The 15,183-nt window shown below is 41.5% G+C and overlaps 1 protein-coding gene across 1 annotated transcript in view; it reads right to left on the reverse strand.

Moving 5' to 3' along the window:
* Positions 1 to 15,183, reverse strand: part of immp2l (inner mitochondrial membrane peptidase subunit 2) — a 132,508-nt gene that overhangs the window by 11,584 nt on the left and 105,741 nt on the right. Inside the window, exon 4 of the mRNA XM_056387103.1 lies at positions 13,342 to 13,407. Coding sequence (XP_056243078.1) covers positions 13,342 to 13,407 — 66 coding nt within the window. The remainder of the gene's footprint in view (positions 1 to 13,341; positions 13,408 to 15,183) is intronic.

Below are 15,183 nucleotides of genomic sequence, written 5' to 3' on the forward strand. Positions count from 1 at the left end.
TCTAAAATCATCCCTCCGGCGTCACTTCCTGCCGCCGCCTTATCACTCAAACAAAGATCTGATCCGCGGACACATTGAGACTAATAAGGTTGGAGGAAGAGGAGGAGGAGGTGGTGGTGGCGTTCATCTCATCCTTCCTCAATCAGGTTGTCATGTTTATGAGGAGAAGCACCAGCGCCCTTCATCTTCCCTCTGGACTGTTATGGGCCTGTCCCGGCTCTGATTTATCACTTAGCAACGGGAACATTGTGAATTATAACTTCAGTGACTTTTTAAATGGAAATTTGTCGGCGGTTCCCCGTGCCGCTCCGGGAGGCCGGCTGACTGAGGAGGCGCTTGGATACATAAATATTGATTCTGAGCTGAATTTACTGACTCACAAAAAATAGAAAAACAAAACAAAAACAAGCTTGAACCTTTTTGTAGGAATAAAAAAAAAGGTCTATATGAGTCTATATGACACAAATTCCCTGCTGCACCACAGAAAAAACGAATATGAACCCATACGCAAATGTAATATATTATATATTTTATATGTACATATATGTAAAATTATATATGAAACTTATTAGAAATTGGAACAATTTCATATATTGTAATATATATCTAGCCTATACGAATATATACATTTATGTATGTATTTCTATATTGTTTTTATTTCTATAACAGTAAAGTCCAAAAGTCTGAGACAGTAAGAAAAACATATATAAACACATACATTTTTTAACATGTATGTCGTTTTAATAAACTTGTATAAATAAATTAAATATATCATGTTAACACATAATTTTTTTTTGACATAGAAAACATAAGCGTCCTATGTAAAAATTAATCACATAGATATTTTTTATATATATACACATATACAAATTTTACTATGGGTATTTCATATATGTTAGAAACGTATATGTTCATACATCCAGAGGATGTACGCATTAACTTGATCTTGCTGAAGAGTGAGCCTGCATCAATGTATGAAAACTGTTTTATAACTTGTTTATAATGATTAATAAAGTGTTAACAGTTGATTTAATAACTAATTATAAGCCATTTATAAATCCTTTATAAGGGTAGATTTATTGTAAATTGGCCCAGAAGCAAGAACGACAGACTTTTCTATATTTAGTCTTTTTTTTAACCAGGTTCAGTGTGTTCAAGTGAAGAATGAACCGGAGGGAAAATCATCAGCCTGTGGCTTTTAAAATTCATCCTGGCAGTTATTTTGTGATGAAGAGCTGTAATTTTTTCTGATGAACCTTTTCTCCATTAACCTACTTCACATACGTCTACCTTAATTAGCAATTTTTCTTTCTCCGTGTGGCAGAATTCCTTTCAGAGCTCGGCGAGGAGATGTGACCTTGATGTTATCTCCACTGTGAAATTAGCAGAAGCAGCGACGGATCTGCCCCAGTCGCTCCCTCAGTCCGTCTCTTACTGGCGTATGTCGGATGCCTCTGAGCAGAATTTGAAAAAGCTTTCAAAATATGATGCATCTTAATAATCGCAATTTAGTGCTTGGGAGAAATTATATATCTGGGTGCTGCATTACAGCACTTCAAACTCCACTGACTGAGTCCCGTACGAGCCACAGAGCTTCAGTTAAAGTGCAGTCGCAGTGTCTGAAATGAATTTGCTCCGTGTCACTTTGACCTGGCGAGTGGTGAGCTCGTATCAGAAAATGGCCAAGAGTGATCTGCACTTCTGGGTACATTCAAAATGGACTGATGCTGAAATCTCATAAATCCATATTTGTGTAACTGCAGGACAAAATCATCCAAGCAGCAAAGTGGACCAGACAGAAGGTGAGGACAGAGGAGTTCCTCAGGTTTTCTGAGGTAGAACAAATACAAGTTTTATAAGTAGCATAATTATGTTAAAAGCCTTTAATAATGACAGGCATGATAATGGTGAACAGTGTGGACTGGATTCAACCTCACAATTATTTCATCACGGTGGAAATAATACATGTCACATGGAAGTGTTTTTCTACATGTGAAGCTGAGTACGAAATCTGAAGTGATTAAACTAACGACGATATTTTTTACACAGTTGATGGATTAAAAATGGAGGCAATTACCTTCCTGAGTCGGAGGAGCTGATACAGCTGTTTAGGTTGTTGTTAAATTGAACTGATAATTCTTTTATCATTACATTTTCTTCTTAAATGGACATTAAAAACATGAACTGCCTCTGCAGTTTCTGTGATCATCTCCGTGCTCAAACAGCTAAAACAAACACAACATCAGACTGATTAATGAAGAGAAAATTAAAAGTCTCATTACTGGACCTGGACACGGTGACAGATCAACTGTGGTACTGCAACTAAAGAAAGCAAGATAGCAGATATCTGCTTCAAGATATCAATGCGCCAACAATGTGCCTGAACACACCTCTTTAAGACCAACACGCCCATGGGTGCACAGATACATGGGTGCTGGACAGGAAAATAAATAAAGTAAAACTGCTTTGCACAGGGTGTAAGATGAAGCCCTGATTCTGTACGAAGTATTATCTTAATAATCGTAAAATAAGGTAAAAATTGTAATAACAGTGAGGCTGGCATCACACTGGCTGCACAGCGTGTGCGTGGCGGCTGCGGAACATCTTGGTTTTTAATGCTGCGTCGCGTGACCTATAGATTCTGCGTCTCGCCTATTTTTCACACATGACACATCTTCTGGCAAAAATAGACAGAGAAAAGACAGTTTCTATGTCTAGATAGATATATACTTTATTTATGCCCTAGGGGAAAGTCATATGTCCATTAGCTCATTGGTGATAATAATAATAACAGTTAATAATAAATGAACAATAATAATTAGATTAGTCCACTTCCTTTTGCGGAGTTGTTGTATAGCCTGATGACAGTGGGAACCTCTCTGAATCTCAACATGACACTGACATGAACAAATATAAATATTTATAATAATGTTTTTAACCATTGTAGCAGCTGCACGTGACAGAGACATTTTAGTGACATTTTCTGTCAAAAAAAAATCAAAAATTAATTAATAATGAAAAGAAATCCAAAAGTGGAGTAACCTGTAAAGTGTATGTAAAGAGATAGAGCTGGTGGTATCAGCAGCGCAACAGAGACACACATGCAACGAACGCAGTTTGTTCTCGGCGTTGCACTTAAAGCCAAAAGTCTCACTTAAATTTAATTTGAATCAAACTTTATTTATTCCGATGATCTTTTAACTGCAAAAACAACCAGGATGAGGCCCTGTAGGGTGAATCCAGTCACTCTTCTGTTTCTGAAAGTCTTCATTGTCTCCACAGACTAATCTGAGTCAGACAGTCAGCAGACACACTCATACGTACCAAAATAACGCAAGGACACGCAGTGATGTCACAGACGCTTCAAAAACCCTCCAGATGCAACAAATTGTCTCGTCATTGTGGCCTGAACACGAGTGTTTGTTCTGAATCTGGGCCACTTCTGAACAAGAGGTTGGAGCGCGTCACTGAGACAAGGAGGGGGACGTTTCGCTGAGTGGAGTTAAACATGTTTCTCCTGAACACACACACACACACACACACACACACACACACACACACACACACACGTCCTTCCATGGGTGTTATCAGCAGCCGAGGTTGAGAGGAGTGTAATGAGGCGGCGGTCGACAGCGGCTGACAGCACCACACGCCAGATTAAGACGAGTAACGACATAATGTGTTTGGACTGAAGCTGTCGATAGCTCAGCGTTAAGTCCTGACAGGGCGACGGCGTGTTTGAACTACGGTTTCTGACATTACCTGACACACAGCTCAGTTTAATTGGAGGGAAATATGTGGGCTGAGTACGTGGAACATACAGGTGACTGGATTTCATCATGTATGAATCCCTGAACACACGTGATGTACAGTATGAGGTCAGAAGTTCAGCTGCGTCTGGAATCACTAAGATACATGTACTAATGCTGCTTATTAGTGCTTAATTAATTAATTTGTCAACAGAAAATAACTCAACAGTTGTTTTGATAGTTGATTAATTAAAATTAAAGTTATTTATCAAGTAAAAGTTTTGAACATTTGTTTTTAAATGTGCTGCTTCTTCTGGTTCATACCATCGTAACTTAGGTGCAATGGAGCTTTGAGCTAAATGCTAACATTAGCATGCTAACATGCCCGCAATAACAAATCGCTCTTTTCGAACCTGTAATGCTGGAACTTCCCCTAACCCTGAACTTGTGAGACCGGGCGGCTGTGTCGCCCACTAATCAGAAGGTTGTTGGTTCGATTCATGGTAATGCAGCGTTCGTGTAGCTCTGCCCTGTAACGTTACATGATTCTGAAAATACCAACGCAACCCAGCGTTACAGGTCAAAGAACATCTGCCTGGTTCCACCATCTGGGTTGATACCGTCTTGTGTGCAGGGATGGTGATGATGCCAGACCACATTCCTGCAGCATTAGTGAGCGGTTGCATTCTGGGAGATAACCATGGCCAGGACCGAGACCTGGGTGGCGTACTGAGTCAGGTTACACCTGATTTTTCTTAGGTCTATTTTATCTTATATTCTTATGTAATTAAAATAAAAACATAGTCCCCACACTGTGCAAACAGCAACACACACACTGGAGAATATCACCTGTTGATTGAAACACATTCGCCTGCTGTGTTTATCTAAAGTCATTTCCTGCTTTATTAATTTCCATGTTTCAAACCAGCTGCGTCGAACAAGAGAACAGACTTCAGAGATAAAACAAAGCTATCAAGTCATAAAACAACCGCTCGACACCAACATCCATTTACAGATGAGTCAGAGTCGGAGGGTCAGTGAAGGAGGCTGTGGGGTTCAGACAGGTGCAGGTGGAGCCGCCTCCACATCCTGCAGCAATGAAAGACAAATGTGTCGCAATTTCTCTGCCTGTGAGAAGACGGCAGATTGAGTTTTGTTCTGAGCAGACTGCCAGGTTCGTCAATTTTGATAAATTGCCAACATTATCTGCGTGCTGCGTTCACTGGTCCGACTGCACATTAAGTTCACTTCTAAAATAGTGACGGAGCCCCGTCTTCAGTTCGCCAGGTGTGACATTTCAGTGAGGAGCAGCAGCGACTGTTTGCTGCTGCTGGAGGGAAACCGGTGTTAAGGTTTAACGGACTAATGACCTTTATTTCTGCATCACCATCAGTTCACTGCTGATGCTCCTTCACCGCTTAGTTTCCTGTGGCCCGACAGCGACGACGGGAGACGAGCCTGCGAGGCTGTCCCCGCTCTGTGGCCGGATTATCACCTCTGCTGTGATTTATGTCGACCTGGCCCGTTTGAGACGACACCAGCCGACAGCCAGCGTCGTCAGCGCCGCCTCTCCGCCGGGGGAACCCATCACAAGCCTGTTAATTATTCATCCCCTCCCCAGACGGTGACCTGTAATTTACACGGTGGCACCGACACAAACAGCTGCCGGGATGAATCACATGTTGACGGCGTGTTATGATACTGAGAGCGCTCTGATGCCCTGCCACTTCCTCTCAGCCTCCGTGGCGCTGCTGCAGGGTCCGACTGTGGAGCTGGTGTGTTTACTGGTTCACTGTGTGTGTGTGTGTGTGTGTGTGTGTGTGTGTGTGTGTGTGTGTGTGTCACAGCGACTGTGTTCCCTTCGTGTCACTTCGCTGGATGATCTGTTGTGATGCATCATGTGCATGATGTTAACATCTGCACACATCTACAGAGGACACGTCCTCGGGGAGTTTACAGGCCTGAGGTGCAGATTAGCATTATTATTTTTTAAGTTAAATATAAGATAATTCTGTTTCTCAGTGTCATTAAATGTGACGTTTTTCAGCCCAAGAAATAATGATAGTAAATTAATTTATAAACAATTTTCCTCCTGTGTGTTTTAATCTTTGAGAATGAACAAAACTCTTTATTACGGAGGCCGAGAATTATTTTCAGGTTTCCTTTTAATGCCCAACTTTTATTTATTTTTATTCTCTTCCAAACATTTCCTGTCTTTTAGAATTTTATTATTTCATCTTTACGTATTTGTCTTAATTTAATCTTACTTTTCATTTATGGTTTGATTCACCGTAACGCATGTCCTATGTTTTAATATTTGATCATTTTATCTTTATTATTCTGTCTTTATCTTTGCTTTCCAGTCTTCAGTGTTTCCTCAGTGCAAAGTATATATGAAATAAAGTCTGACTGATTGATTGATTAATCCCGAGACAATACTGTGGACGGGATTCTTAAACTACTGCAGTTGTCTGAGTCATCAACGGATCATTTTGAAGACACGTGAAAATAAGCCGTAAAGTTTCCTGTTAATTTGAATCATTTATAATTCTATTACTTTGTTAATGATTCGGTTCATGAAGTACGGAAGCCCAGGAAGGCCAAACTCACAAATATGTTTTTATCCCGTTATCTCAAGACCAAATCAATCTCAAACATTAACGGGTACGAAAGAAAAACATGGAGGAATAAAACCAAACTATCTCCATGGTTACACACGACCAGACGAAAGTGAGATGTTTTTATATTTTATTTTGTAAATTTGGTGAATGGAGCCTTTGAGTCTTCTGTTAGCTCTGATGCTTGTCACAAACTCCCACAGTGGAAGTGATGAATCAAACGTTGATGATATTTGCCGTAAGTTAACCGGGAAGCGTCGGACTGTTCGTCACGTGTCGTGATCTCAGGTGAAAGGAAGGAGTGATGGAAACCAGTGAGGCGGCGGCGTTTTTAATTGTGCTGCTTGTCTCCGCCGCCTTCAGCTTCAGGAGAGATGACAGCTCGTCAAGATGATTGACAGGTGCGGGTCCACGATGATGTGAAGACAGGACCAAGAATAGTCCAGCTGTCTCAAGACACAGACTCAGATAAAGACTGATTCAGCAGTGAGTCACACACACAAGGAAACTGTTGTTACTCTTCTTCTTTGACTTGAACAATGTCGTTGTTTCGCCCGTGCACTGATTTCACAGCTGGAGATTCTTCTTTCTTTCTTCTGTGAAATAAAAGCAGCAGCTGTGATGTCACCAAGTGGGGTGTGGCCAAAGGGGAACGTCTTTGTAGGTTTCATTTATAGTGCGTCATTAGAGAACAAAGCAAAACACATCCCATGATTTCTGATGAGTGATGAAGTCCTCCGGTCAGGACTTCTGGAACTTTGTGATGTCACAACAAAGCAGTCACCAAGCCCCGCCCACCTGGACCCACCATCCAAACCTTGCAGGATTTGGTTTCTCTCAGTGTTTTTACCAAATAATGATAATAAGTTACTACGTTAATGGGAAAACAAGCCAAATATCGCCTCAGCCATCGCTCTGATGATCGTCCATCACCGAGGTCATCGTGCGTCGGTACAACCCTCTCCTCAGTCCACACACATCAGGTCAGATCAGAAAGGAGGAGAGGACGACAATAACAAACATGTTATCATTTAGTTTGTCAGACTTGTTGGTAAAAACTTAACAGGAAGCTGTAATCTATTGTCACACAGCGTTCTCTGATATCAGTGATAAACAAAGAACACGACCGGCTTCAGAAGTGACGAGCAGCGAACACAACAAACCGGCGAGAGGGGGATTAAAGGCAGACAACAGGCACTGCTGTTTGTTTTATCCTCCTACTGTATTTTAATTAGCTGACTGTGATGTTAGAGTTTAAAAACAAGAACATCAGTCAATAATTGTTGCTTCTGTTCTTCATCCTCAGAGATTTAAGGGTTTAAGAACTTTATTTTAAATTTATTAACGTGGTCCGTCCTATGATTTTGCAAATTACGGGGAAATATGAGACATTAAACGTGGAGATTTAAAGCGATTGAAACTGTTTTTATTACTAATATATTGATAGTTCACATTCTGCACTTTTTGACAGCCTTTCATCTGAATCTTTTTTGTGGGAAAATACAATGTATGTGTAACATAATAAGGGATTTTAAAGTTGATCTGGCCCCAGCAGATTTTCACTCAAACAAGAGCTCAATTTCTCCTTCAAAAACAGGGTTCAGGATCGACCCTTGAGGCGGCTTTTGTTTTGTGTTTTCTAAATGTTTGGCTGATGACTCACTCTTAAAAAACATTTGAGAATAAGGTGCTGCTGAAAGCTGCGACTTCAGAGGCTCAAATTTGGCCTTGAAGTCTTTTACAAGTTCAACACAGAGCAAAGTTTGAACTGAAATGTATTTTTGGAAACACTGATGCGGTCAGAGCCCGGAGAGGTCGACGCAACGCAACTTCAGAGAAACAGATACACAAACAATCTTCATCAATCTGACGACACATGCGCTGCAAAAAAACTAAACCTGAAAGTAAACAAACACACGGCTGCAAATTCAGTCCTACAACACAAACAGGAAGTGTTTCCAGCAACACCAGCGTGGTCGTGGGTTGAAATCCAACCCGTGGCCAGAAGTGATGAACCTTCTGGGACGTTCTTCAATGGTTTTAACTTCAAAAGTCACATTTTGCCGTGTATCTGTCAAGTGCTCGGGAACCTCCTCCCAACCTGATCCTCGTTCTCCAGCATGAGTCAGAGTGCCGGGGTGTTGTTGTTTTACTTTCTTATTTTAGTTGTCAGGTTGGAGATCACCGCTAGTTTAATCGGTTTTGGTTTTGTTGAGTACTTTACATTTTTGCTGTGTTTAAAATACATTTTTGCATCTCTGTCTGGCGTCTGTTTATGCATCCGGTCTCCGGTTGGAGCCTGTAGTTTTGTTAGGGAGGCCGTAACAGCCACGGTTCACTAAGGACCAAAATCTGATGATTTATGACTAATAACCTCATGAATTATTCCAAATTATTACACCATCGCATCAGCCACAATATTACGACATCAGTAGAAGTTTGCTAGTTTGAGAGTCTGTGCCAAAGCTTCATGTTCTGAGGCTCCTGATTAAAAAGTTAAAAAAAAAACTGCAATGCTAATGGGCAGAGAGAGGCAGACTGGGGACACAGTGGTCTCTGTAATAAATAAAATGCAGTCCAACAATCAGACGGTGAGTTTTGAGAAGTTGCTGTATCAGAACCAGCAGCCCGGCCCGCTCTGTTCTCCTGCTGCGTCTCATTATCTGAGCTGTGGAGCTCATTTCCTCAGGAGAACGCAGTGTAACGGCGCTGAGAACAGCTCCCACCTCCTCCTGAAGAAAATCCAGGGAGAGGAGCATGACTCACACACACACACACACACATACACACACATACACACACACACACACACACACACACACACACACACACACACACACACACAGTCCCTGCTATCCAATGCACTCAGACTGAAGAATAAAAATAGCTATCTGCAACCTAACCTTAATGTGTTCTTAATGCCAGTTCAGATGCAAATTCAAGTGCAATTTTCAAGCCAGCGCTGAGCCTGAAAAGTTAAAATGCTCCTGTGAAAGAAAAATCTTCATTTTCACACCGAGGAGAAACATCCAGCGGTGAAACACAGAGCTCCAACATTTGTAAAACGTTGCGTCTGAGATTAAACAAATTAAGACAGAAGAGGTTTTCTGTGTCAGCATGAAGGAGTGTTTGAGTCTGAGTCATGTTACTAAATGATGAACTGATCCCAGGTTTTAGTTTTCACTGTGACGCCGGGAACCCACTGTGTTACGTTGTATGATCTGGTACGAGTACGCTGGCTGCGTGTCTGCTGCGTCGCTGCAACCAGCTAAGATCTGATATTTCTACACAGTTTGCAAGCTACTTGAATGTTGGATTTCTTTTCATTATAAATTAGTTTCTGATTTATTTTTGGCAGAAAACATCACTAAAATTCTATTTTCTAAAAGTCGTTTAGAAAACCCGGAGGTCGGGGACGTGACCGATACCGGATCGATGAGGCCAATACTAACAGATAATTGGAAGTTTAAAAATGTATTAATGATATGACACAGTTTAGATAAAGACTGAACATTATAACCTTCTTGAAGGAAGATTTATTACAGGACTGTTGTATTACGCTGCATCAGTTTTAGTGTGAACATAATAAACTGGCAGCTGAACATACAACACAATGTCTGCAACGATCCTGCAGAGCCATCACCGTGGAGACGGGAACACTGACCGATCGTTGGGCCTTTAGTCAATTCTAGTTTATTCTATGACGAGTTTTGGACTTCAGCGTCTCGACAATGTTCCTAATCTTCAGAGCGGCTCGACAGTGTTGGGTCACCTGATGTGTCCGATGGTGTTTTACTATGATTGATCAGTTTCCTGCAGGATTCGTTCGCTCTCGTTTCCAGTTCCAGACTTCAGCCTGACTTAAGAGCTGAATGGCTGCCACTGCGCTCTCAGCAGTTTGACATGTTGGTTTCATGGTGTTCTGCACCAAATCCCACCATCCATCCCCCCTTTTTTTGTTGTAATGTGTTCACCCTCCTGGCACAACATGACACACTGTGCCGGCAGCGATTGGCCACTTCAGATCTGCCTGTTTTCTCAGCCGTGCAGAGGAACCACAATTATTAATGGAACAAAGTCACGCATCTTGTAGATGACGGCGTCTGAAAGTCGTCTCAGAAACAAAAACAACAGAACAGCTGAGACTCACAGTCACACATTGCTCACATGAATCAAATGAATGTATTTACATCAAGTTAATGAGGAAAAAAAGAGTTGATTCCACTAAATTCCCGAATGATAATTTACAGTGTAAAAGATCATGAAGAGCTGATGATTAAAAAACATTATCATATGATCTGATCTCAGCATTTCAAGCATCAATGTGTCTTGTAGGGGACATGTTGGGGCGTGATGATGATGATGATGATGATGATGGTTTACTGTATAATCACTGCATCAACATTCATGAGTCTTCATCAGACTTCATCTCCCTCCGGAGACACTAAAAGCTTTTCACTACTCTCTCGCAGATGCAGTGACACTCCCCAACATCTGGAGACACGGGCTCAGGCGGGAGTTTCCCTTTAAATCTAAATCTGAGGCATGAATGCGGTTTTAAGGATGTAGAGGGCGCGCCTCACCTGTCCATTAGACACCTGCCACAGTGATTGGCTGGTGAGGATCTGCTGTCAGTCAGGCTGAGTCTCTCCTTTAGTGTCTCGTCACAGTGACTTGTAACGTCCTCTGGACCTGACAGAACCAATAACGCCGCTGATGTCGGAGGATGTAATCATCGCTCTCGCTGCGGGAATGATGATGGAGCTTCTGACAGCGGAGGCTACGACAGGTGGAGGAGGTTGTTTTGTAAAGGTATCTGAAGGATGCTGACGAGGTCGAGCGCTGTGATTGGTTCCTTGATGAGCTGGTCGCTTGATAAGGATGGTTAACAATATGGAGGACAATTAATGCCAAAAATTAAATATTTTTAAAGTAACTAAACAAAGATAGTTAAGTTTTACGTAAATCAGTGACGAGATATAATAAATGAATATGTCTATAAAATGTTATACTTTATACTTTTCCACTATTTTATGTTTCGAATATCTTCAACTTCCTATTATTGAAAGAGTTATCTTTCATTAAACAGAGATCATTACTTTACAAAGTCAGAAGAAAATCAGAAGAGATTTATTCATGCTTTGATTCATGGAGCTACCAGAGATTTTTAATGCATTTAGTGCATTATTCATTAAGGTTATTAGTCGGTTATTGGAATAAAAGTCTTGTTAAATTCATCAAAACTTTATTAGTTATCTCCTGACTGACTGAACTGGACTCACGCTGACAATAACTGGTACTCTGTGATTCTTAAACCACTTTTATTCATTAAAGGAAACAGTGAGAGACGATTATATGATGACGACCTGAACACATGAAGACCCGAGTCTCTCTCCGAAAACCTGAGGGCTTTCTGAAAGAACTTGACGTTCTCTAAAAACCTTTATTCCTCAGCCACTGAATCACAGAGAAACATGAAATAAAAAACATCTGAGACCTTAAACCTTTGACTTTTATTGTAAATCACTGCCTTTGCCTTTAAAAGCGGATATGGCTGGAAAAACAAGCACATTTGTCAACAGTCTCGGTTTGATTTATTGATTTCTTTTTAAACGTAGATGAACATTAGGGTAAAGGCAATTATTTATAATAAAAACCAACTGTTTAAGGTCTCAAGCGTTTTATTATTTCCTGGTTTATCTGCTGCGGAAGATGAAAAATAAAGGTTTTAGTGACAGCGCTGCATCAGGTGAATCTTTACCTCTAGCTAGTGGTGATACTGGCTCCTCCTCCTCCTCCTCCTCCTCCGACATGTCTCTCACCCTGAGCCTTAACTAGCTGTTTAGCCTGTTAGCAGCAAATCAGTATTTGAATCTCCTTAGCCAGTTTTGTTGTTTTCATCCAGGGAAGTGTGGTGCTCAGCTTCGGTATCGCTCCCCTCAGGTCATCAGACACTGTTCAAACCGAGACTTTAAAAAGCTTTTTTGCCCCGAAAAACAAACAAAATATGTTTCCCATGATGGATTTCACCTTCCTGACCTGAATTTCAGCAAATCACAAGAACTTCATCAGTCACGTTTCTTAAAAACGACATAATCATTCACTACACGAGTTCTTTCCACTTGGGTCTTAATGGGTTAAACTGAGAACTGGTGGAGACCAAACACGGAGCCAAAAGAGCGGGAACCCTGGGCCGAGGATTCATCAGCTGAAACAAACATGACTCCACATGTTGATCTGTGACCGGTGGACGTGGAAATAAGCAGCTGTTTGTCAACAAATTCAACATTTCCACTCCAAAGTTCCTCAGGTGGCCTAAACAATGCGTGAGTGTGTGGATGATGCTGTAAACGCTTCTCACAGTATAAAGTTAATTAAAAACTTTTATCTCAAAGCCTGAGCCTCCATCTGCTATTCATTTAACATTTAGCAACATTTGTTGTTGTTTCTTTTGTTCCTTGACGTTGCAGTTTGTTGCGTGATCTCCTCCAACTGCAAAACAGCAACTGTATGTTTTTCTGCAACAAGAGGGAATTTTATTTTTTCTATCCAGTAAATCCCAACGACTAAAAATGAAGACATCCTGCCAGAAACTGCAAATACAGGTTGTTTCTTTGTGCTTGAGAGTAAAACTATACAGTCTCTAAATCCCCCATGTTTCTAACCTCAGTGACCGGCTTGTGTTTGTGCCGCGGCTGAGCAGTGATTTACTTTTGCCACAAGGTGATGCCAGTTAATCTGATTAGAAATCAGCGTGATGGAGTGAACCTCTTGACTGCAGGCTGATACGATTAGACGTGAGACAGCTGCGCCTTTTTTCCCCCGACTAACAGGCCGCTGTGTCACATCAGCCTCAGCACACCAGAAGTTTATTACAATATAAAACACATTAGTTCCTTTATCAGTATTAGTCGGAGTGGCTCGGTTAGATTTCAGTGATTTGTCACCGCCGGGCGAGGACGGCCGCTTCCTACCTGATGAAGTCTCCCTCCAGGCCGATGACCCGCTTGATGATCTTCTGCTGGGGGTTCCTGGGGGACCTGAGGAGCAATAAACACATATATATGGCAATAAGCATTAAAAAGCCAAACAGGAAAACACAAGCAAATAAAAATCATACAAGCGTGATGCAGTGAGCTGTGGATAAGAAAGCCAGAGTCTGACTGTGCATTCAAATGAAGTCTAAGGCCCCAGTCACTCGTCATTCATTTCCTCCCATCGGTCCCTGATGGTATCATGTATGACGTTTTAACACGTGCCTTAAAAACCACAGATAAGGCGGCGGTGAGCTTCTCTGGTCTCTGGTGTGTGATGGAGCTCTGACAGGAATCAATCACAACCTCTTTCATCTGTGATTCACCACCTTACTCAACCGACTGCAACACTAAAAGCTGAAGTATCATTAAAACTGTCATTAAAGCTCCATGTTTTCTTCTTCTTCTGTGTTTTATTTGAAGTGTTGATTCATCAGAAGATATAAAAACCATCTCAGTGTAGTTTTACATCTCCTCTCTCAGGCTTCTCTCTGCAGCTCTAGTAACAACAGGTCGGTGAGCCAATCAGAAGAGAGGAGGCCCTGATCCTCTCTTCTGATTGGCTGACTGTTTTGTGAGTGATCCAATAAAAATAAAGCAGATTTCAGGTGAAAACACTCAGAGAAACCAAATCCTGCAAGGTTTGGATGGTGGGTCCAGGTGGGCGGGGCTTGGTGACTGCTTTGTTGTGACATCACAAAGTTCCAGAAGTCCTGACGGCTGGTTTTAAGGCTCAGTTTCTGAATACAGGCTGTGTGCATTTCTCTGTGGACTGAGGCTTTGATACTTTCACAGTATTAATATAGAAGCTAGAGCTGATCTATAATCACACTACACATGGACACAGACCTTTACACTGGAGGAGCTTTAAGAAACAACAGCTCTCGTTCACTCGATGCTGGACAGCCACATGTTGAATGATTAAAAACTCGTCTGGAGTCTGAGAAGTTTTTCCAAACTCTGCTGATCAATTCTTCTGAGAGTCTTTCTGTGCTCTTGAAAAAATGTGGTTGGTGATATGTAAATTATTCATTTGCTGCGTTTTGCTTTACAAAACACAAATCTGTAGGGAAAGTGTAGCTGCAGGAAATAGAGGGTGCCCCAGGTTCAGCTGCAGCTACACCTTCAGGTGGATGAGGTACATTATTTTTCATTTTCTACATTGATGCATCGTCTCATGATTTTATTATGTTTAATGGGCATGAACCGCTCCTATAATATTACCTATAGTGTCCTGTAGTATTTTGTTTGTTGACTCACATTCAGAAATACTAAAGTACATTTATTAACCATGCTAATTAGGCTATAATCATTCTGCTTTTTATAATCTCTCTTCTGGCCAACTTAAAATCTTATTTCCAAGAATTCAGTCCTGTGTGTTTTGCGTTGAAGTGAACTGAATGAAATGAGTCGAGCTCACGGGGGGTTCAGTGACGTTAACTCGTGCATCCTTTTCTTACTGTTTGACAACCAAGGCGTTTAACGCTGTATTTACGTCCTGTTAGTGGGTGGTGCTGCCATGAGGCTTAGCGCTAATCAAATCTCCCATACACCTAAAACAAATAACGCTGGCAGCACTACCTGTGATGTGACACTAGGGACTGTGTCCCGAAATTTTGACGAGAGACAACACCTCACTGCCAAGAACATGGAGCTCATACTCATCAGTGTACGGGGACGGTGCAGCTCTGGTGAATGGAGGACGGTCATGAGCACATGTGGACGACCACAGAGCTGGTCCACAGAAGCTTTGTCGCTCCTTCTCCTCCTCCCTGTCAAGCG

The sequence above is a fragment of the Seriola aureovittata genome, chromosome 10, assembly GCF_021018895.1.
Source record: "Seriola aureovittata isolate HTS-2021-v1 ecotype China chromosome 10, ASM2101889v1, whole genome shotgun sequence".
Lineage (NCBI taxonomy): Eukaryota > Metazoa > Chordata > Actinopteri > Carangiformes > Carangidae > Seriola > Seriola aureovittata.